At 40.9% G+C, this 24,909-nt stretch overlaps 1 protein-coding gene across 2 annotated transcripts in view; it reads right to left on the bottom strand.

The window, feature by feature from the left end:
* Positions 1 to 24,909, bottom strand: part of CMYA5 (cardiomyopathy associated 5) — a 116,233-nt gene that overhangs the window by 36,092 nt on the left and 55,232 nt on the right. The window contains exons 2-6 of one of the 2 annotated variants that reach the window (XM_021077698.2): positions 12,642 to 23,166; positions 8,893 to 8,988; positions 6,902 to 7,135; positions 5,074 to 5,096; positions 577 to 695 (exon numbers count right to left, since the gene is read on the bottom strand). In XM_021077698.2, the coding sequence (XP_020933357.2) occupies positions 577 to 695; positions 5,074 to 5,096; positions 6,902 to 7,135; positions 8,893 to 8,988; positions 12,642 to 23,166 (10,997 nt within the window). 2 annotated transcript variants of the gene reach the window in all.

The following is a 24,909-nucleotide window of genomic DNA, read 5'->3' as shown; positions in this document are numbered from 1 at the left end:
TTTGAAAAATCTAAATACATTTCATTGTCTTGTTTGTTAAAATAGCACATTAAAAAATATTTTTGAAGAGCTGGCAGGATGCTTTTGACAGCTGAGTAGGAGGCTCCTGGCTACTGAGCATGATGCTGAGCTGTTAGTTCTCCAAGTTAATCTATTTCATTTGAAAAAAAGGAAAAAGAACTCAACTGAAGAGGGGGAAACCACTCAGAAAGAAAAATCTGTTCAACACAGATGAAATATTTGATTTTTTTCTATACCTGGCTCTCTAGAAGAGAGAGAGATAGAAACTATTTTAAAAGAAAAAAAAAAAAAAAAAAAGAGGAGACCCTTTGATTCTGCTGCTACTTCCTTCCACCTCCTCAATATCCCAGCATGGTTAAAGCTTCAAATGGAAATGCAGTTTATAACTGAAATGGTATGCTTGTCTCACGCTTTATTTCAGAATCTAGCTTTAAAGTTTTACAACTGAGCTGTTTCTTTTTCCAGTTGTATTTCCTTACATTCAAAATCTTTACAAAACAAACAAGAAAAAACTGTCAACTTTCATCAAGGTAATTAACATATTGAAATTCCTACCAGCCACTTGTTTTAACATCTGGTCACTTCTTGCCGAGCTGTCATCATAATGTTCAAAGAGTGAAAACGCAGCAGGAATTCTCTCTAAAGAAGCAGTGCTCTCCATTGCAGAAAGCAACCTATCAGGAAAAAATATGTCTCTATAAGTCAAGAAATTATTAGCATACACAATGAGAGCTAAGAACAATTATTCAAAATGAAGTTGGTGATACTGGTGGTGGTGGTTTTTGTGAGACCTTGTATCCAAAAAGGATTTAAACTGTTTCAAAATCTGGAAATAGATGTCTAAAATCTATTCTTGGGATTCTTTAGTGCAAAGGGTAATATTAGAAACTCCATTTCTATAGCCTTAAATCTGAATAGATTCCATTGAATTATACAGTCTTAATTTGGCTTCTATAAAGTTAGTCCTAAAATGATAACATTTCCATGATTGCTTTTATCTCCTAAAGATAAAAAGTCTCAGAGCCTGTCTGAAAATTCACATGCTGTGTGATGTCTTTGCTGTTTCCAACCCTCATTGCTGTACATCAAGTCATTTAGTCTTTCCAGAAAATATGTTCACCTACTATGTGTCAGGCAACTGTTCTGGGTACAGGGATATAGCAGAGAAGGAAGATAAAGTCTATCCATTCCTAAAATTCTAGACAAGCCACAATATATAAATTGACAGCTTGTTTATACTCAAGACCCTCTTAGGAGGGATGCCAACAAATACTCTAAACATTGACATCTACATGCGATCTGGGCTTAAAATTAAAAAAAAAAAAAAAGGTTGATTCTGAGGAGGGAAAAGGGGAAGGAGGGATTGCAAAAAGTGTTTATTTTTACCATGAGGAGCCTAAAATTTGGTGAGGTGTTCTCCTCTCTGTCTCTCACTCACACAGAACTGGAATTACCTTGCAGAAGTTAAGTCAACGGCTAGGAACTGCATCAGCTTCATCATCATGAACTTTGGGGTTTGGGCAGCACAGACCCACCTCTAAGGCTTTGCACCTGCTGGTGGAACTTTCCTCTCCTGGCTACTTGTGTGGCTCCTTCCTCACTTAATTTAGATGTCTGCTCAAAGGTCTCTACTTCACCTGAATACAATCTACATGCAAAATAGGACTTTGTTGGGTTCACTACTGCATTATAATCAGTTACTTGGCACATGGTAAGCTTTTAATAAATAGATTCTGGATGAATAAAAGGACAAGGTTTCATTTGGTGAGAATATCCAGATCTCAGGTCTGGAAAATGTATCCATCTGAGGGGACAAGATTATAAAGTATAACTGACATATTTAAAGGGTGCCCACTATGCTTACTCATGTTAGGAATAATACAATTCACTACCATCTTGTTTGGGGAAGATGATTCCAGTAGGGGCTCCAAAGGAGGAGGTGACATTTGGGCTGAGTTTTGCAGAATGCATAGGAGTTTCCTGGGCAAAAATGTGAGTACGGGTGTTGCAAAGAGACAAACAGCATGAACAAAGGTGAGGAGTTGTGAAGGAGTGTGACACTCGCAAGGGCCAGAGGGGACCACAGGCTACCTTGGGAACTGGGAGATGGAGACAGAGATGAAATAGAAAGGTGGTGTGTGGCTTGACTGGGAAGAGCTTTTCCTGTCCATCAGGGGTTTCCATTTTGTCTTTTCAGGCAGGAAGAGCCACGGAAGTATTTAGACAAGGGAAGTTTGGAAGAATATACTCTCACGAGTCTGAGGGAGGGTCAGAGCACGTCAGCTCAAGAGGTAGTAAAGTCAACTGGGAGAACCCCATAGTGCTCTAGGGGAGGGAAGAGAATGCATGCCTTCATTAAGGCTTTGGAGATGCAAAGGGTGTGAGCAATAGACCCAAGATGAACATACAGGGGCGATTAGTGCATGTACTAAGCCTTCTCAATACATGTCACTGACTAAATGGAGGATTTTTGTAGCACAGACATTCTGGCTGTAGACAGAACATGTGAAATGTTTGAGCTTTCCCTTTGCACTGACCTGTTACATCAGGGTATGAAAGGACCAGTGGACATCTTTCTATGAGCAGGTCTTAGAATGGTTGTGACTCTCTTTTTCATTATAACACAAAAGAGCAAAACAGAGGGGGAAAAAAATGCATCCTGCTAGCAGAACAGCATTTTCTAAGCAAATGTGTTTTTCAAAATATGCAAATTTTGAGTCTAAATATGCTTGACAGCATTCTTTAATTTAAACATTTTTAGTGCTGAGAAAATCATTTATTATACAAGCACTGCCTTTAGAGATATAATGTGACAGGAGGGAGAAAAAGCAGCAAGGGAAAAAAACTAGATAATTAGCACTTCTCATAGAAAGGAACACCAATAACATTGAGACTGGGAGGCAGAAGTTGTCTTGAGAACATGAAAGGCTTCTTTTAGTGTAAAAAAAAAATTAAGCTTCATCACATGTGTGCATGTTGAACAGGATTTTCTTTAATTGTTCATATTTCTTCCCCAAACCTCGAATTTTGTTATCTTTTTTCTTTACAGAAAAATAATGGTTATCCCAAGTGTACTTAGGCAACATGCAGCTTCAGCAAAGATTAATTCATTGTCAATTGGAAAATGAAATAAAAATTAATTAAAGTGACACACAGACGAACAAGTTCAAGCACGAAACCAAGGAAATGGTATTTAGAATTAAATGGATGTCAATTCACACTGGCAAGTTAATAGTTTAATGTTTAGAAAAGTAAAAATGTGAAGCAATAGCATTTTTAAAGATAAATGCATTAGCAAATTTTCATTCACCAAAGTTTTCCTGCCAATCCATGAGTGTATGGAAAGTAATAAATAAGCAAATAACTCCTCTACACTGTGCAATGCATATGGAATGGCACTCTTAAATCCTTATTCTTTGGGGGTTTTTTAAATAGCTCTAGCACTTACAAGAAATGTAAAATTTTTTAAAAAGAAAGAAAACTGGGAACAAATCCTGAGCATCAGTTTCCAGACCTGCCAGATGTGCCTCTGACTCCTTCATGACAACAGGTCAACATGTGGATGCCTGGTCCCACCGTGGGTTCTCCTATAGTGCATCTGGGATGGAGCTCCAGGAGCTTTGGTCTAACAGACTGCACAGGTAATTCAGGTGCCGCCACTGGGCCAGAGGACAGGTTGTTATAAACCAAAGATTCTCAACCTTGCCTGTGTATTAAAATCACTTAGCAAGCTTAAAAATGCCCTGGCCACATCCCACACCAGTTAAGCCAGAATCTCTGGAGGTTAAGATTCAAGCATTAGCATTTTTTTTTTTAAAGCTCCCTGAGTAAATTCTATTTCTAAGAGAGCCACTCTACTGAAATCCTTATTGATTAATGCCGATATCAATATACAAACTATTTTCCTAAAGCATCTCAGCAATATTCTGTTCAAGAGATTTTTTTCCCAAAGGTAATAGGATTCATTTGTTTTTCACTTACCTAAAAAAAGCAGGTTTCTAATCCAAATCTGTTTTTCTTTATTTTATATATCACAAATACAGATGTCTGTTTTAACTTTATGCCATTTCACAATTTGGCATGGAATAAAGCAAACTGAAGATCATATTTTTGATTTTAGAAACTGATACTCAAGGGAAAAAAACTGGCTTAAAAAAAAATTAGGCTCAACTTGTAGGAAAGACCTCAGGCCTGGCTATGGGGCAGAAAGGCAATGTGTTAGATCAGTATAAGTACTTCATTATCAGCTGCTCCCAAAGATAAACATAGATCTGCTGTTACATGTTTTGTTTTGTTTTTTATTTTTCTATGACTTTTTTTTTTTTTTTTTTTTTGGCCACACCTGCAGCAAGTGAAATTTCCCAAGCTACAGATCAAACCCAAGCCACAGCAGTGACAATGCTGAATCCTTAACTGATAGGCCACCAGGGAACTCCTGCCATGTGTTTTTATAGACAACATGTCCTAATTTCTTGTTGAGTGTTGTGCCTTTGAAGTGAAAGAAGAATTTCTCTTAGGCTGAGCGTTAAGAACAACAACAAGAACAAAACAAAAATCAAAGGGGAAGATTCATTTAGGTGAGCTGAGCAGAACGAGAAGATAAATGCCTGCCTATCTTTTGAAGAGAAAATGAGAGAAGATTCCATTAAGATTACATAAGTCATCAAACGGCTCAAGGCAGATATGAATGATGCTTTCAAAGACTCACATTTCACCAATAAGTCTAAGTATCTACAAAATGTTCTGTATGCAGTGGCAGGAAAGATGGCCTAGCCTAGATTAGGTTGGAAATACAGTCTACATTTCGATGAAGCAGTTAAAAATCTACATTATGATAATTGTTATTTAACTAAAGCACATGCAATTTTCTTGCAAAGCTGTCATTTAGTTTTTTAAAAGCACCATATCTAAAAGTGCAAATCCAGCAGTTCACTAAATGTATGTATTTTTTCAACTGGCAGTTCATTTTCTATAAAGCATCAAAATATTAAAACTAAAGCATACAGTCATGCTAGTCTCAGTCACCACAACATTGTGCCATGTTTTATATACCTTTCATTGATTTCCTCAAATGACTTTGAGGGGAGTGAGAGAGGGAGAGAAATGAGATTGAGAGAGGGGAAGGAAGAGAGGGACGGGGGTGAGGGAATGAGAGAGAGAGAGAGACACTAATTAACAACAAGAAGAAAAACCCTGGAGCATTAAGATTATGCATGTTCTAAAACCATTACTCTTCTGCTTCCCCGAGGCTGTTTCTCTTGGGGGGCCTTCCTTCTAGGCAGCAAAGAAATTAGTGCTCAGAAGGGGTGGGGGGCAGGGTCTGGGATGGTGGGGACTTAGGTTTCCAGGTCTGCTCCACTCTCTACCATCGGCTTCCACTCTGCTTCTCTCCACTCATGAACAAATGGCTTAGCTTCCAGAATAGAATTCTCCGAAGCAAGAAAAATGACTGAACTTTGTTCAGTGTGAGAGTGGCAGCAAAATGTAATCAGTAGTTATCTCTGGGTGATACCTTGTCTGTACTTTTCTCTATTTTCCAAATTTACTAAAATGGATATATATTACTTTTATAAGTAGGGAAAAATGCTTTATTTTTCCCTTGTTCTTCTAGGGAGAAGAAAATAGTCTTCTCAAAGAAAGGTAAGGTTCTTTGGGAACACGAAGCACTTTATTAATGCTATACTGCACATGAGATGATGCATTTTAAAATCCCAAAGCGTTGCCTTAATTAAGCATAAGGTGACTGAATGGTTTTCATCCTCCTTCAAGGATGCGGGTCCACCTCCCTCAAATGTGCACTGGACGGAGGCATCCCCAAAGGCAAATCAAAAGCCTAACATTGCCCCATTCTGCCTTTCTCCAGCTCCAGTCTTTACTGGAGGCCTGGGAGGACTGGGGAGCCTTGAAAGGGCAGTCCCCCCTCATCATAGAATGGTGCTTTCCTCTGGTTACTGCCAATTAGGTTTGGGCTTGCCCTCAGGGAAAGCAACTCCACTACTTTTGGTTAATCCTGGCTCCATGGAGAACCAGGGCTCTACTGTAGCCTCCAGGGAATTCGGAGACCAACAAGCTGCCTCTGCATGCCATTTGAGGAGCACTCAAGGGAGTCTCTGTCCACATGGTACTTGTTTGAATTAAGGAATTTGGTCCCCAGGAAGACCCTTGTAAAAAGATCAACATGGGAGTTCCCGTCGTGGCACAGCAGAAATGAATCCGACTCGTATCCATGAGGATGCAGGTTTGATGCCTGGCCTTACTCAGTGGCTTAAGGATCTGGTGTTGCTATGGCTGTGGTGTAGGCCGGCAGCTGTACCTCCAATTCGACCCCTGGGCTGGGAATCTCTATATGCCTTGGATGCAGCCCTAAAAAAAAAAAGGACCAACATGTTTCTGAACAAGTTACCATGCCATGTCGTCCTTTTGCAGGCTGAACATGCCCCTGCCTGCTACTCTCCCCTTGGTGAGGCTCAGAGGGAATGGTCCCTATGAGAGGTCATTTCAGATTAGGGAGTGGGTGTGCATAGGCCAGACACTGACAGACCAGGCCAGCACCTAAAGGAAGCGTGGCCTGAGTGAGGTTTTCAGGCTGCTTTCCCTCCCTTCTTAGAAGGTGACCAATCCATTGTGACAGAACCAACACATGATGGTAGGGCCTGGCTTCCAGGCCTCCTTCAGCTGAATCTGGGTGTCACAGCTTTAAGGATTGGCTGGACCTTTTCTAAAGACCTCAGGCATCCCCTAATAATTTTAAAAATCAGAATGCTATAAACCCCAAACAGATATCAATGATCCTAGGGAATAGTAAAAGATGAATTTTTAAAAACAGACTTGGGGCCAGGGTGGGTTCAAGGTGCCTGGACCTGTTTTAATTGGTGCTTACAGTTAAGAAAACGGTCTCATCAAGCTCCTCAGCTTCTCTCACGATGGTCTCCAGGGTGTCCTTGGCAGTATCCATGCTCTGCAAAAAGTGGACCATCTGGTCGTGCAGGAATTCCATCTTCTTTCTCTTCACTTCCTCGAAGCTCTGGGCTTTTTCATCATACTGAGCTAAAACCTTCTTCATCATTTCCTCATTTTGTTCTTCTAGCCTTTTTTCATTTTTACTACAGTTTTCCTATTAAACCAAAGCAATAAACAACAAAAAAAAATACTTCTGAATGAAAAAAGAAGTACATTTTTTAAGATAAATACTTTTTTTTTTTTTGGTTTTTTAGGGCTGCACCCACGGCATATGGAGGTTCCTAGGCTAGGGGTCCAGTCGGAGCTATAGCTGCTAGTCTCCACCACAGTCACAGCAACACCAGATCCAAGCCACCTCTGCAACCTACATACACCACAGCTCACAGCAACACCAGATCCTTAACCCACTGAGTGAGGCCAGGGATCAAACCCGCATCCTCATGGATACTAGTCAGATTCATTTTCACTGAGCCACAATGGGAATTCCAGAAATACTAACCTTTTAAAGAATTAACCTCTGGCATCCTGATAAAGAGAATCACAGATTATCTGCAGTGTAAATTTTCAGCCCACCAACCCCTTTGCAATGGCACTCACTATAAGAGGCTTAACAAGAAGGATTTAATTAATGAAACACACAAACAATGATTTTCAGGGATACCTTGCCCCCCTGCATTCCCACATGATAAAATAAAAGTGGCACAGGGTAATGCAGATCCACAGCCTTCAGGTAGTAGAGAGGGTTTCGTGCCATTTCTACCACTCCACTAAAATCACAGCATGAGGGAGGAAACAGCCAGGATACTGGACAAGGTGCCACATTCATAAATGCTCATCAGGGGAGGGGCAGCTTCCGTCAGGGCAGAGAAGCTTTATCGCCCATCTGGACAAACTCAGATGCTTAGCTGTCCTCACTAGAAGGCTAGTGATAAGGTGATTATATTATTTACTGTCTGAAAGGAACACTTTGGTGGCGGGGGGCGGGGGGGGGGCAACAACACTAAAAACAATCCGCAGGTGTTAACTGATCTACAACAGGCCTGGCCCTAGTGATGGAAAACAGAGCACTCGCCTTCTGCAGGGACCCTCTGCCAATCATGATGGACACGTAAGGATGCCTGGGCCGAGACTGCATATGGATGGAGCATTGCTATCCCCTTCTTCACTGCAGAGGGAGCAGGGGCCAGCATGAACTGATCAAAGACAGCGGTACCAAGAGAGGTACTCCTCTGACCTGGGCATGGAACCCTAGGCAGTGCCTTTGAGCACCTCTGCAGAGCTGACCCACTGAATGCAGGATGGTGGGGCAAATAAGAACTCAGATCTGAATCCACATCTTGGCTCTCAACTTACTATGATCTTGGGTAATATTCTTAACTTTTAAGTTTTGGTTTCTTACCCATAAAATTGGGACAACAATAATAGCTCCCATATCATATGGTTATTGTGAGGATTAAACTGAATAAAGCACATAAAGCATTTACCCTATCATAACATGTGCCCAATAAATGTGCGCTGTTGTTTTGCGTGTTTTTTAAATTATTATTATTATTATTATTATTTTAATTTTTGACCTTGCCCATGGCATGCAAGAGTTCCCAGGCCAGGGAACAAATCTGCATCACAGCAGTGACCCAAACCAATGCCTGATCTTTAACCTGCTGAGCTACCATGGAACTTCTAGGTTTATGTGTTTTTAAGAGCAAATCATTTATTCTTAAATAGAAAGTAGTCTCATTGATAACACACAGAGAAAAGGTTTAAGAACCTGACTTTTAATCAAACAAGACCAAAAATGGCAAACCTCCTATGCACACACAAACCCTAATTCAGGTCCTTTTAAGCTTAGAATCATTTACTTGTGATGCTGTGAACAAACCAGGTTAAAGTAAAAAAGATAAGGTAACTTACCTCGATGGTATTAAAGAAAGATTCTATCTCACTAACAAAGGCTTCGATCCTCAGGGACTTTTCTTGTAAATCTTCTAGAAATTCTGCTAATTGAACCTGAAGAAAAGTATTAAGATATCCTTAGTATGTGACAATAGAGAAGAGAACTTCAAGCAGTGAGTTCCAATCTCCTTATAAATTGAGTATGTTTGGTAGAGATTCACTATATCAAGTTCACTAAAAACCAATCTTTAAATTCTTTGCTGCTTCAACTAAAAAACTGACTATAGGTAATGTATGATAAACAGTGAGGAGGTTTGTGAGTGGAAGCAATAATTTATTTTCTTATGCAAGAGGAAGGACTTTTTGGTAAGTTGATGAGTTCAAAACATACTTGTTTTAGTAAACTACGAATTTAATTCTTCCTCCTTAGTAAGGCCTCGATTTTTACATATTGTCTTTTGTCTATGATAGCAGACTCTTTTCTGAACTGGTCCAACATATTTGAGTAGCTGCCTCATATTTGCACCAACGGTTTCAAGTGCTTGTAGCACTTGATCCTAAGAAGGTGAACAGAGTGCGACCAGGCCAAAGGTAGCATATCAAATGATGAAACGTCTCTATTAAAGAGGACTTAAAGTTCTAAGGACTTTCAAAGGGTTAAAATACTCAAGGAGTGACAGCCAACTAGAAATCGTGTGGGTGATGGAAGACAGTACCTGAGTTATAAACCCAGCTGTAATCTATCCTGTGAAATGGAACAAGTAACAATCCAGACTAAAAGAGCGTCCACCTGACTGATGCACTATCCGCAGTGATGGAGAAATCACACTGACAGAGGTCCCCTCAGGATCTGGCCTCTGCTCTGCTCTCTAGTTCCTACCTCTTCCCCTACAATCACCCAGGCTCCAGTCACACAAGGCCCACCTTTCCTTGGACTCTTTCCACCTAGTGCTTTGCTATAAAACATACCCTGTCTCTAGAATGTCCTCCCGGCCCTTGTTTTCTAGGAGAACTCTATTTTAAGGGTCACCCAAGCTTCAGCTTTTCAGGACATCTTTCCCATCCCTCCCGGCCCACTCCATCATTTCACTCCCTCCCAGAGGGTGCATTTCCCAGAACACTGTGCTCCTACAGTGCTGTATCATTTGGGGGAGCTATAAGTCCATCTTCCTTTAGTTCTGTTTTAATTCTTTTTTTTTAAATTCTTCTTAGCTTTTATTTCTTTCTTTATTTTGTCTTTTTGCCTTTTCTAGGGCCGCTCCTGCGGCATATGGAGGTCCCCAAGCTAGGGGTCCAATCGGAGCTGTAGCTGCCAGCCTACACCACAGCCACAGCAATGCGGGATCCGAGCCAGGTCTGCAACCTACACCACAGCTCACAGCAATGCCAGATCCCTAACCCACTGAGCAAGGCCAGGGATTGAACCTGAAACCCCATGGTTCCTAGTCAGATTCACTAACCACTGCGCCACGATGGGAACTCCTCTGTTTTAATTCTTGATAGCTTTGTTTTAACTCTTGATATGGAATGGAAGGTCAATAAATAATGAGAAGGAAGGAAGGGAGAGAGTGAAGGAAGATAATATAAGCTACCACAATGGGGATGGAGTTGGAGGAGAAGCCCAGACCTAGATAATCTGCAAATGCAGCAATCAATTCCTGAATAATCACAAATGGTCTACTCACAAGATGCCAGAAAGTTCTCAAGTGACAACTTTTGAAATTTACTTTTAATTTTTAAAAGTTGCCAACCAAGTCAACCTTCACAGTTGATCTAGTGAAGCAAGCCTCTTTGGCTTAGTCAACTAGTTTTCCATTTTCTCTTCCTCATGCTGTTTGGAGAAGATCCGGGGGAAAAAACAAAAACAAGAACTTTAAAATGGTTTTAAAGCAGGAGACATCATATCTCTCTGTTTTTGAAATTTGTTTTAAATTAACAGTATTTAGACAGATTTTTTTTTAAATTTCTAACACTTTTAGAAAGAAAAAAAAATTATTAAGAAGGCTGAAAATAATCTAGTCTTCTTTCTGCTGGCAGTGCCCAAGCTTTGTCGTTAGTTAAAAAACTAAGTGTCATCAGATAATGGGGCACATTTCACTGGTGCTGATGAAATGCATTGCCTGAGATTTCATAAAATCTACTCCCAAACTTTACCAGGTAGGTTCAAAATTTTTTCACCCTGGAGAAACAGAATCAATATAATACAAGATGAAAAAGATTACTTTTCTGGGGGGGGGAAGCCAAGATTCTAATATGATAGCATATTGCATCAAAATAAAGTTGACAAATATTGAATAGTGACTCAAGTGAATAATCCTATCGAAAATTGCTACCATTAGGAAGGCAGGGAGTGGAGTGACAGGGATATACAGAAAAGAGCATGAGCTCTGACATCGGACAGACCTGGGTATCAATCCTACTTCTGTCCTCTTTGACCTTGGGCTTAAACTCTCTGAGCCCATTCGTCATTCGCAAATTGAAAACCATGACAGGACTGTTGTGAGGATTCAAAGATATCTTGTAGGGAATTCCCACTGTGGCTCAACGGTAATGAACCATACTAGTATCCGTGAGGAAGTGGGTTTGATCCCTGACCTTGCTCAGTGGATTAAGGATCCAGCATTGCCATGAGCTTTGGTGTAGGTTGTAGACTTGGCTCAGATCTGGCGTTGCTATGAGGTAGGGTGACAGCTCCGATTTGGCCTGGCAACTTCCATATGCCTTCGGTGTGGCCCTAAAAAAAAAACAAGAAAAAAAAACAAAAAAACATCGTATCTTGTATGTGAAGAACTTAACACATTGTCTGGCCCAGAGTAAGTGTTCAGTTCTTATTTTTTGTTTGCGTTAGTTTTAGCCATTTTGTTTATTTTTTAATTTGAAGTAGAGTTGATTTACAAATTTGTGTTAGTTTCAGGTGTACAGGAAAGTGATTCAGTTATACACACACATGTATGTATGTATGTATGTGTATATATATATATATGTATATTATACATATTACAAAATACTAAGTTCCCTTAATTCTTGTTATTATTTGCCATTTCTGATTACTCTGGCTACTGTATGGAGAACAGACTGGTGAAATAAGAGTGAAGATTCCTGTTAGAGGGCTAGTGAAAGGTAGATGAGAATCTTCAAGACTAAATGCCTAATTTCCAATAGTATCTCTGAGGAAGTAGAATATTTACAGTCACATTCCTAAGGACATGTGTTGTGACAAACTTTCTAGCATTGGGAGCCTAGAGATATAACCAGAAGGAATGAAAAGTTTTTCATCTCGAACATCAATTTTATAAAGAAGAAATGCAGAGAAAACCAAAATTTACAATATATGATCATCTTGAGTATTTTATAAAACTTGCAGTAAAATTACTCAATGTAATGTAAATGTGTATTTTTAAAGGATGATATTGTAGATAGCAGAAAATAGTGTTTTATGCTCAAAAATATATTTTTAAATTTTAAATTATTTCCCTTTTTTGGATAATGTTAAGGGCTACTGCCATAAGATAAGATATGTCAAGGCAGTACCCCCTGTGCTATCAATCCTGGTATCCCCAGAATCTAAAAATACCTGGCACATAGTGTGCACCCAATAAATGTTTGTTAAAGTGATCTTAACAAATAACTAGGGAAACAGTCTTAGCTTTTTCCCCCAGGATATTATGCTTAAAGATAAATGTATCAAATATTGGTCATTCTTAAATTGAGAAAATAAGAAAATGAAACATCTCTATATGCACTTGTATGCTATAAAATCTATTTACCTTTACAGCACTTATGGCCGTATCAAGTGTTGAAACCTCATGGTCTTTGTGGGTGCCAAACATCTTGTCCACAGCAGAAATTGGGCATTTGCAAGTATAGCAGTATGTGTCAATCTGGGACCTTTTAGGTTCCTCCTCTGCAACCACCTCTAATGCTAACTGGGTTTGTTGTGTCATCTCTCTGCCCAAGTCTTTCTGTTCAGCAGACATGCTTTGTTCCACCTCACTCACAAATTCATTTTCACTGACATGCTCAAAGGATTCCTTTCCTTGAGATAACACATCCTCAGGGGTGGATTCTGAATACAGTTCTTCTGATAACGTGTCTTGAGTAACTACTTCATAATTCAGGGATTCAGCAAATTCATACTCGTCCTGAACAGGGCTACCGCGGAGCCTGTCCGCACTTGGCTCAGGGGAGACCATTATTGGTGGTTCCTCTTGCAGTGTTTCTTGAACACAAGTGGCACCAGGTGAAAATTCTTCTTCTGGGAAGGACACTTGAACTGGGACATTCAGACTGACATCTGGATTTGCATTTGCTGCTTCAATAGCCTGACTGCTCGTTTCATCGACTCTCTCCAAGACATGATGGGTGTCTTCAAATGGAACTGCATAGCTTATCCTCTGGGTAACCACTCTGACCTCCTCAGTGATGGGAGCTTTCCTCTGCATAGCTACAGTGTCAAGGGTCTCCACATGGCCTAGTGATTCTCCTTCCCTGTAAGCAGCTTTCTGTTTCTCTTCCAGACTCTCCTCCTCCGAAACAGTTACAAACCTCCCCCAAATTTCCCCTTCTGCAGTTATTGGTTCATATGAATCATTCTTACCAACTGGTTTTTCGTATAGACCTTGGCCTTGGTCCTTTTCAGTTACAGATGTGTCATGGAGAATGTCATCTTTGAGTATGTATTTCTCAAAATATATTCCCGTTCCATCATCGGTGTCAGAATTTCTGCTAGGAAATGATGCTTCAGAATTCACACTGTCACCTTCAGAAGCTGTCTCTCCTTCCTTCTTTTTCTCTCCAACTGCTTCTTCATACAGATCTTTGTATAAAAATGCAAGTGCAGGTGGTTCCTCCAGAAGTTCAGGATTGATGGCTTTAGCAGTGGTAGGAAATATCTGGGTTCGTGACAAAACTCCTTCCTCTGCATCAAATAAAGGCATCCCAGGTGACTTTGAGTCCACATCTCTATTTGTGCTCTTTGGAGCATCTCTGTCAGCTGATTTTTGGATAACCAAAACCTTTTGGGTCTCTGGGTCAGATAATTTGTTATAGTCCTTTTCTGGTCCATAAAACCTTTCATCTAATTTCACCAGGTCATACTCATGTTCTAGGGCACTTTCCTCTGAATGTTCTGGGAAAGAGACAGTTTCTTCTGGAGCTTCTTTTGATAGTTCTGCTTCAACATTTAATTTCCATGGAGCTCTCTGTTTTTCCGGGTCTGGGGAGATGTTATAATCAATCAATGTATATTTTTCAAAATAATCCTCTTCACTGGGAATTGCGGGTGGATTAAAGGCTAAATCACCAGTTTCTGAATCTGGGGATAGCTCCTCTTCAGTTCTATGAGTTTCCTCTTGTTTGCTTTCTTTCAATGGTGTAACTTTTTTATCAGCATCTTCTATCTTATCCTGTAATGTTTTATGGCAAGCAAGTGCTTCACTCTTGTCATAGAGGGATAGAGGTTTAAATAAGGGCTTCTCTTCCAAATATTCTAACTTCTCTTGCATTTGTTCACTTTCTTCCTGATCAACAGAAGAAATGAACGCAGGAGCATGAATATTCAATATTTCACAACCTTCAGAAATGATACTGAAGGCACTCTTCTGATCTTCTGAAAGTCCAGCTGGCTTACTAGTCGTAAATTCTTCATCTTTTACATATGTGCCTTCAGGCTCCTTGGAAACCACCTCATCAGCACGGACTGTTGATGCATTAATTATAAATTGAGCATAGTTGCTGCTTGCTAAAGAGTGTGGTTCATTTACATGGGCATCTTCCACAGCTTCCAAGTGGTGCTTTGAAATGAGAACAGATTGTTCAGACATTTCAGATGTTGCATCTCTAGATGTTTGAACAGTATGGTCTTCATGACTATCTGGAGTCAATTCTGACCATGATATTTCTTGTTTCTTCATTGTACTAATTTCCGGAGACCCCTCTGAAACATGTGTTTGTGGTTTCACAGATGACAACAAATACGGTGTTTCTAAGTTCTTCGTTTCACCAAAAGGACGATCTAAAATCCTTTCAGATTCTTTAGATGGAGATCCTTCTCTCATACTTTCTTTTGGGATATCTACTGGAGCATATTTTGGTGGCCCCGACACTGTGACCTGTCCCTTTTCTTCACTGTGACTCACCACATCCTCGTTTGACTTTTCTACTACCAGATTTCCTTCCTTAGGTGAAGAGCGGTCATCTATTTCATCACGATAAGGAAGATCCAGTGGAAGCAAAGTCTCGCTTTTCTCCACAACTTTATGTTCTTCTAATGGATGTGGTTGGACACTTACTGCCTTTGTTTCCCTGATTTCTGGGTAAGCCTCTGAGATCAGGGTTTCTGATTTTTCAGTAATTGCTGTAGTTTTTTCTAGTGAAAATGGTTGAGTTTCACCCAAAGTGTGACTGAAAGAGATCTCTAACTCTACAGGCATATGCCTGGCTATATTCTCAGAACAAGGCTGAATTTCTTGCTGCTGCTTTCCTTCTGAAAATTTTTCTTTTTCTTTTTCTTCTTTCTCCTCTTCAATAATTTTGTATCTTTCTTTGTGGTCTTCATTGTGACAGACCTGCTGCCACACAGCAGCAGGTTTTGCTTCTTTCAGTGTAACGGGGCTCAATCCATGTGTAATTTGTGCCTTCCCTATTTCATTATCACCTCTAAGCTGTAATGGGGCCACAGGTTCTTGTTTTTCTGCCAGAACTTGCTTTTCTGCTGAAGAAAATGATCTCATTCTCAAGTTATCTTCCTCCTCTGTTGGGCTAACAGATCTGAATTTTATTTCCTCTTCAGAAAATTTCAAGGAGGTATGTTTTGGCATTTCTTTCTCTAGTCTTTCTTCATCAAGATGAATTAAATTGCCTTTAGATTCTTCTATTGGCAAAATTATTGACTCCAGCTTCTCTGATTCCTCTGTGGTATCTTTAATTGCAAAGCTAGATGATGGTGATTTTGGCTTTTGTGGCACTTTATCTACTGCATCAAATGAAAAGAGTGATTTTTCTTTTTGATCACTTCTTGGCTCTTCCTTAAGAATAGAAATATTCCATTTAGACGGAGGGGCGATTTCTGGTTTCTGGAGTCTTTTACTGTCAGTGACATGAAAAGGAACAACATTTTTGGCTTCTTCCACAATGGATTTCTCACCTTTGGGAGAATAAGATTGAATTCTAAGATGTCCCTCACCATCAGCAGAAAGAAGTACTGAGTTTAGGTCTGTCTCCTCTGTATAGTCTAGGACTTCTTTCTTCCCATAACCTTCACTAGATCCCTCCAAGTTGGATTTTGGCTGTTGCAAAACATCTGCATTTGATAAAGATGTGGGTTTTTCTTTAAAGTCTTGACCCTCACCAGATTTAACTAAAGTATCTCTGGGTTTGTCAGCAATTTTAGGTTTGGGCTCTGGTATTATGTGATCAGCTGGCTTCTCAGTTGCCTGAATGTCAGCTGGAGCTGGACCTCTAGACTCTATCACAGTCTCTGCTTTCTCTACAGATGGGCTTGGCTTGGCTTCTAAAGCTTCTTTTTTGGCCACTTTATTATCTGGAGTGCTTGATCGGAAAAACAAACTGGACATCCATGATGTGAAAGATGAAATCCCTTTCTTTCCCTTTTCCTCAGAAAGGCCTGGCTCCACTGCCTTCTGCACCTCAGGCAGCTTCTGTACTACCTCAGGTGACTCTGGGAGCTGAGGTTCTTCATTTTCTTGGGTTGAGGGGAGGTGTTTTGTTTGTGTGGGTATTTTCACTTCAGATGCTGGTTTCCCTCTCTCATTAGCATCATCTACAACCTTTGACAGAATCACTTTTGATTCTTCTAATGGCTTCTCTCCACGTGAAGGACACACAGGCTGCTGTGCTTCTTTTTCATTGCCCAATGCAGGTTCTACCTCTTCTGCCAGAAAATGGGCTGCTTTCACAACAGAAGGAAGAGTTTCTGATTTGACCTGGTCCACTGATGGGCCAGACACTTGTTCCCGGAGGATTATTTCAGATGGTGTTTTGATTTCTTCTTGGCTGTCTTCTATGCAAGGCCTGGAATATTCTCTGTTTGCTTTCCGCAATACCAAATTCTCATCCTCCATGAGAGGAAGGGTCTGCTTCCCCTCTGCTTCATTTCTCTCCACTTTTCCAGCTGGAACTAAAGATTGTGGCTTGGGGGTCAGATTTATTTCTTCAGAAGAATAAGTCTTAGTTGACAAGGTCTCTGCATGACCTCTGGCGGTGTCGAGAGTAGACACCTGTTCTTGTAACGGTAAGTGAGATTCTTCTGCAGAACATGGCAGAACTTGCTTTCCGATTTCCATTGTATGGTCCTTCTCCGACAGAGTAGGCTTGAGCTCTCCTATCATGAGATCACTGGTACCAAAGGAACCCAGCTGCACAGATCCCGGCACTCTTTCTTCATGATAACCTGCCAAATCTTCTGGCTTTTTCAGCATCCAGTTTTCATCCTTTGGAGAAATAAGGGCCTCTTTCAAATGTGTTTCTTTAACATATGTAGGTTCAGTTGTTGTAAATGATCTTGATTCCTCCAAAGGCAGATTTTCTTTCATAACCAAAAATGGTTTAGTACCCAGATCTTCTTTATCTGCAAAAGACCTGCTTACGTCAGGTAATTTAACAGTTTGATCTGAATGAAGTCCTTCTTCGGGCTTCTCTTGTTCCACAAGGAGGTCAGAAGAAGCAATCTTTGATGGCTCCGTTATACTCTGGGGTGCATGAAATGAATTTGGTTGGTCAGTTTCTTCCTTTAGTCTAATTATAGTATCTCCTGTCACTTGTGCCTTCAAATTTCCTGTCGGCAGTAATGAACTGATTTCTTGTTTTTCCCCCTTTTTAAAGTCAGCTGAATGGGTCAACTCCTCTGATAATCCTTTTAAAGACAACATGTGTGGCTGAAGTTCTTCTGGGCTGTCTCCTTCAAGCAGAGAGGTCAAGGCTTCCTTTGACCCTAAGCTAGGAGAGAAAGATTTAATTTCTTGAATCTGAGGTTCCTCCCTAAGGCATGATGAAATCTCCGAAATTTCAGGCACAGGAGTTGACACATGAGGTTCCCTGTTTTCTTCTTTTCCTTCTCTGCTCCTAAGCTCAGCTGGGCCCTTTTCTAAGACAGAATCCCCTGTTTCAGTTACAGGAGCTTTTATTTGTTCTGTATCTATAGATCCACTTTGCCTACCTAAACCACTAGTGAACTCTGAGCCAGCATTTGGTAATTCTGATATTCGATGTGGCTTGTCTTTTTTCTCAGGTTCCAAAAAGAGCTCTGCTGGAGCAAGACCTTGTTTTTCTGATGGGAACTCTCCCTGACCTACAGAAGATGTCTCCATCACCTGTTTGTTCTTATCGTCTCTGAGGGTTGGTAATGCTGGAGGTAAATCTTCTGATGCTAAACGTTCGAACTCAGGAGAAGAACCTGCCATTTCCTCATTCTTGCCTTTTGGAATGATGTGTTTGGGTGCAGGTGACACATTCTGTGAGGAAGGAAGTTCAGTTTCTGTTTTCTTTATCTCACCACCTCGGTTGAGCAAAAGCACATGTTCAGGTCCTGATACCTCTGCAGCAGACGTGGACATTTTCATCTGTGATAAATCCAAATGTTCAGAGTCAAGGACGGGAGACAAAGAAAGATCTTGTTTGTTTTCCACCATTGCTTCCTTTGACACATCTGATTGCTGAGAAGGCAATGCTTTGGTTATTGGCAACTCAGGTGTAACTTCAGTTTCTATCTTTGACAAAACAGAATGCTCTGATATTGATGATATGCTTGGAGGTACATCAAATTTAATTTCTTTCTCTCTTTCTGACCAAGTTGGATGCTGGGATACAGCAGTTTCAGGGGGAGAACTAGCTTTAATTGCTACATTTTCTTCTTCTTTAAGAAGTGAATGCTCATCTGTAGATGATACCAGTGGTGGCAAACCACTTCCTAATTCACTCTTTCCTACTTTTGTTAAGACTGAATGTTCCACAGGGGTCGTAAGAGACAAATCTGTTGGGATTTCTTCTTTTGCTAATTCAGGTAAACTTGAATCATGCTTTGTTACAGATGTGGTTACTGAAGGACTGGGTTCAATTTCTTGCCTTATTTCTTCTGACAAAGCTGAAAATTCTGGTACAGGTGGTTCATGCTCAACTTCCTTTTCCACTCCTGGTGAAGCTGACTGCAGCACTCCAGGTGTACCAGTTATTTTAGAAACGTGTTTCACTTCTGTTTTCACTACAGATAAAATCTCAGGTCCAGAGAAAGATGTTTCCTTTAGAAGTGAATATGGTTTTATTACTTCAGGCTCATTCTCTGACAACATTCTCTGTTCTAGTTCAGATGTCACAGTTGGAGCTAAATCGGGTTTGACATCCTTCTTTGGCTCATCTACCAAGTCAGGCAGAACTGAATATTTCATCCCAGACTCTGGAACATTTGGAGGCTGAGGCACCATTTCTTGATCCCGTAATACATGTGCTATAGCTTCTTGAGAATCGGGCACAATTTCTTCCCCATTTTTAACTTTTAACAAAGCCATCTGTTCATCTGCAGATTCTGGAGTGAGTGATGCTTTGGGTTCTTGTTCTTTCTTAACTGCATGGACTATGTCAGGTGAAACTAAACACTGAGATGTAGGCAAAACAGGTTTGGTTTCTTCCTTTACAATGGATGATTGTACAGGTGTTGCAGCTAGGGATGAACTAGGCTGAATCTCTCCCTTTTCTGAATCACTGGTTAAACATGGTGGATTCAAGTCTTCAGACTCAGGTTCTAAATATGTTCGTGTTCTCGTCTTCTGTGCCAAAATGAGATGTTCAGATACAGACGTTGAGGTTATTTGAACATCTGACTTAATTTCTGCCTTCTCTGCTTCATCTGTTGAAGGTAGCTGACTCAAGTCTTCAGGTGTGGATGTGGAAGGAGGAGGTTCAGCTCTTTGCTGCTGTGATGAACTTAGATGCTCAGGGACAGGTGTCGTACTTGATGCAATTTCTTCCTCATGTGCTTCTGCGAAGCTGGAATATCCTGAAGCAGCCATCGCAGTTAACAGTGAACCAGGCTCAATTTCCTTTTTGTTTGTTTCTGGAATCCTATATGGTGGGATGGAAGCTTGTGATGCTGAGTCTGGAGAAAAAAGTTCAGCTTCCTCAGTGTCTTCATCTGACAAAAGAGTGTGTTCAGACGGTGATGTTAAACATATTGGAGAATCACACTCAAATTCTCTTTTCTCTGTTTCCTGGGCTGCATAGGATGGAAATGAGAATTCTGACACAAATGCAGAGTCTGGAGAAAAAGGTCCAATGTCTTCTTGCTCTTCTTCTGAGAAATTCACAGGTGAGGAGGCCCCTTTTAGATTCCGATGGGATATATGGATAATTGGTTCCTCCTGTGGTTCTGGTGTTGCAAATGGTGGCACTGAAAATTCAGAAGTAGAGATAGAAGAGGGTGTGTACCGATCCACTTCTACTGTCTCTTCTTCTGATAGGGCCACGTGTTCAGATGGAATGGTTGAAAGCGGTGGGACCTGGCATTCAGAAATCCCCTTAATTGTGTCGGGTGGAAGAGGGTGTTCAGGTACAGAGGCCACCTCAGGGGAATACAGCCCAGTGTCTTCCTTCTCTTCTTCTGATAGAATCTTGTGCTCAGAAACTCCTTTTGATTCCAACAGGGAGACATCATCAACTACTGTCTTTGGGGATTCCTGTGTTACGTTTGGTAGAACTGCATATTGGGAGGTCAGTGTTGAATATGGAGTGAAAGGCTCATTTCCTAGGTTCTCATTCTCTGATAGGACCATGTGTTCAGATGTAGCAGCTGAAAGTGGTGGGGCCAGCCATTCAGAAGTCCCCTCGGTTGTGTCCGGTGGGAGAGCGTGTTCAGGTGCAGAGGCCACCTCAGGGGAATATGGCCCAGTGTCTTCCTTCTCTTCTTCTGACAGAATCTTGTGCTCAGAAACTCCTTTTGATTCCAACAGGGAGACATCATCAACTACTGTCTTTGGGGATTCCTGTGTTACGTTTGGTAGAACTGCATATTGGGAGGTCAGTGTTGAATCTGGAGTGAAAGGCTCATTTCCTAGGTTCTCATTCTCTGATAGGACCATGTGTTCAGATGTAGCAGCTGAAAGTGGTGGGGCCAGCCATTCAGAAGTCCCCTTGGTTGTGTCTGGTGGGAGAGAGCCTTCAGGGACAGAGGCCACCTCAGGGGAACATGGCCCAGTGTCATCCTTCCCTTCTTCTGACGAGATCATGGGCTCAGGAACACCTTTTGATTTTAATGGGGACTTATGGTCAGTTGTTTCCTTCAGTGACTCTTTCGTTGCCTGTGATGGAAGTGAATATTCAGAAGCAGATGTGGAATCTGGTGTGTAGCGCCCACTTTCTGAGGCCTCTTCTCCGGACAGGACTACGTGTTCCAATGTAACTGTGGAAAACAGTGGGGACTGGCACTCAGGAATCTGCTCCATTTTGGATGGTGAGAGAGAGTGTTCAGAGGTAGAGACTGAAGCTGGGGAATAAGGCTCAAATTCATCATTCTCCTCTTCGGACAAAACTGCATGTTCAGATACAGCTTTTACATGAGATAGAGAAACTGGCTCAATGTCCTGCTTCTCTAGTTCATAGCTAAGATCCTGTGGGACAGAATACTCTGATACAAAAGCAGAATCAGTCGAAACAGACTCATTTTCTTCTCTTTCTTCCTCAGACAAAACATGTTCAGGTGTTGGTGTTGTCAGCAATGGTAGAATGGTCTCCTCTTCTTTCTGCTCCACTTCAGGGGCCAAACGAGGTGGGAAGGGCTCCTCAGAAACGGATGGACTTTCTGGGTAATCAAGTTCTATGATCTCTTCTTCTACTAAATTGGAATCTTCACGTTCAGGGGTAGCTGCTACTCGTAGAGATGTTTCTATTTCTTCTTTCTCTGGCTCCTCTAACACTAAAGGCTCAGAAAGAGAAATGGATAGCTCGGGCACATTTTCTTCCTTGTCTCCTTTGACACTAAGATGAGGAGGGGTGAGTTGTTCAGAGACTGGCTCTGCCTGTTCTAGTGCAGTCAGATCCAACTCTTCTCTCTCTGGGCCAAAATCTTCCTGGATAGAGGCTGCGGGGGCTGGTGAACCTGTTTCCAGAGAGCCCTTCTCTGCCTCCAGTGAAATGGAATGGTCAGCAGAAGACACGTCTTCCTTCTTTATCTCATCCACTGAAGGTGGTGAGACTGAAGAGTCATGATCTTCAGTTATAGTTTCTTGTAAATCGGCCTCCAATTTTTCCTTTGCTGGTTCCAGGAATGCAGCTGCAGATACATCCACAGTAAGAGAGGCAGGCTCCATTTCACGGGGTTTTGCTTCATCAGCAGGTGGCTGTGGCACTGACTTTGGAGTGCTGACCTGTGGTTCTTGTTCTGCTATGTCGTCATTCGTATAAGAGGAAGGCGTGGGCTTGGTGGCAGATGCAGCCCTGAGAGGAGAATCAATGTACATCTTCTCTCGATCTTCATGACTGAATAGGGAGGTCGGGGACTTTGACCCTTTGGAGAGTGCACCTCTCCAGGGTGAAGCAAGCTCTTTTACTTTATCTTCTTCTATGCTTTGGGCTACTAATTTGCCTGTTTTGGAAACTACAGTAGAATCACGATTGCCTAAATCTGGCTCTAGACTAATGGATGCATCTTTCCCCCTCCTATAATGTATTTCTTTAATTACATAACCCTTTGGCAATGTTCCATAAAATTGTAGAGGAATTAATTCTTCTTTAACTGAATTAAACATCTTGATTTTATATTGCACTGTTCCTATGTAGACTGGTCTTAACACCAACGGCTTGTGTTCTTTGTATATTGCCCCAGTAATAGGAGGTGTACTTGAAGTGGATTTCTTTTTTTCTGTCTTATCATAAATGCCAGTAGATGACTTCTCTTTCTGGGTATTCAGTACCTGGCTTTCTGAAATTAAGGGGTTACTTTTTCTGTTTGCTGGAACATCTTGGGATTCAAAAGAATTTCTTTTTTTGTTGCCTTTCCGACGTAATAATGGTGATCCATGTTTTGACTTAGGCTTTCTTTTCCGAACTTTTTTAACTTCATCCACAATAAAGGAAACATTCCCTGGAGGAGAATTCAGAGTTGACCCTTCCAGACTACACACACCAGAAGTCTGACTTTCTTCGGAGGCCCAAGGGGTGGAAGACCTGCTTGAATTGGTCTCCCAGGTTATTCCACTATCTTCCCGTTGAACTGTTACCATGGAAAAGGAGGGGTCAGATATGATACACGTCTTCTTGGTCTTGCCCTCTTCATCCTGGTCTGATAACCTGTAGTAAATAATAATATTAATAATTATACATATTAAGATATTATGTTAATTGTGTATTATAATAATAAGTTAATATCCTGTTTTTCTGGGTAAAGGATTAATGTGAAAATAAATAACAGATAAATAGTGCCATCTATATTGAAAATAAGGAAGTATACAACATAAAGTTTAAAAATTGGAGTTCCCGTCGTGGCGCAGTGGTTAACGAATCCGACTGGGAACCATGAGGTTGCGGGTTCGGTCCCTGCCCTTGCTCAGTGGGTTAACGATCTGGCGTTGCCGTGAGCTGTGGTGTAGGTTGCAGACACGGCTCGGATCCCGCGTTGCTGTGGCTCTGGCGTAGGCTGGTGGCTACAGCTCCGATTCAACCCCTAGCCTGGGAACCTCCATATGCCGCGGGAGCGGCCCAAGAAATAGCAAAAAGACAAAAAAAAAAAAAAAAAAAAAAAAAAAAAATTGAAGTTGGCCTTGAAAGATACATGCACCTGCATGTTCATTGCAGCACTATTCTCAATAGCCAAGACATGGAAACAACCTAAATGTCCATCAACAGATAAATGGATTAAAAAAATGTGGTATATATACACAATGGAATACTAATAAGCCATAAAAAAGAAAAAAGCCATTTGCAGCAACATGGATGCACTAGAGACTCTCATCCTGAGTGAAGTAAGAAAGAAAAAGACAAATACCATATGATATCACTTATATCTGGAATCTAATATATGGCACAAATGAACCTTTCCACAGAAAAGAAAACCATGGACTTGGAGAACAGACTTGTGGTTGCCAAAGGGGAGGGAGAGAGAAGGGGATGAACTGGGAATTTGGGGTTAATAGATGCAAACTATTGCCCTTGGAATGGATAAACAATGAGATCCTGCTGTACAGCCCTGGGAACTATATCTAGTCACTTATTATGAAACATGATAATGTGAGAAAAAAGAATATATACATGTATGTATGAGTGGGTCACCTTGCTGTATGGTAGTAAATTGACAGAACACTGTAAACCAGCTATGATGAAAAAAATAAAATCATTTAAAAAAATAAAATAAAATAAAAATTGAAGTCAGGATACTAAACACAGTAAAACATCCCAAACTGGAATGAATCAATATCATGAAAAGTAAAAAAAAGAAAAAAAAAAAAAAAAGAAAAGCTAAAGTTAAATTCACCGCCTTCCCCTATCAGGATTGCCCCCAGATCTCCTGTGGCTCACCGCCTAGTCACCAGGACATAATGGCACTTACATCTGTGCCTTCTCTGTTACTGCTATCACTACCTTGACCCAGCTTTTTATCACATCACCCCTAGATTATTTCATTAGCTTTATAATTGCTCAGCTGGTATCATGTTTCCCTCCTACTCTCTGCCATCCTCAATCCATCCTGCCTCTTTCCAGACCAGCTTTACTAAGAATATTCATCATGCCACTCTCTGTTCAAAAATGTCCGTAAATTCCTCATACCTGTAGAAAAATAAGTTCCAAATATTTAACTCTCTGATCCCTAGCTGACTCTATTTCCAATACCTACTTCAACCCTGCCCTTATATGGTACATTTCTGTCTTAACTAGATAGTTTGCTGTCCATCAAAAATATACCAGGGCCATGAAGGGAAAATAGTGAACATAGAGACCTCACCAAAACAAAAACAAAACAGTCTGCTATACTGTACTTTTCTCCCCTGTAAACCAGGGTTCATAAGAGAACCTACCTCACAGGGTTGCTGTAAGGAT

This window comes from Sus scrofa, chromosome 2, assembly GCF_054392235.1.
Source record: "Sus scrofa isolate SSC_HxYL_T2T_F1_AM1 chromosome 2, Sscrofa_HxYL_maternal_Yorkshire_Landrace_v2.0, whole genome shotgun sequence".
NCBI lineage: Eukaryota > Metazoa > Chordata > Mammalia > Artiodactyla > Suidae > Sus > Sus scrofa.
The sequence above is the reverse complement of the archived record's forward strand: the minus strand, read 5'-3'. Positions and strand labels throughout refer to the sequence as shown.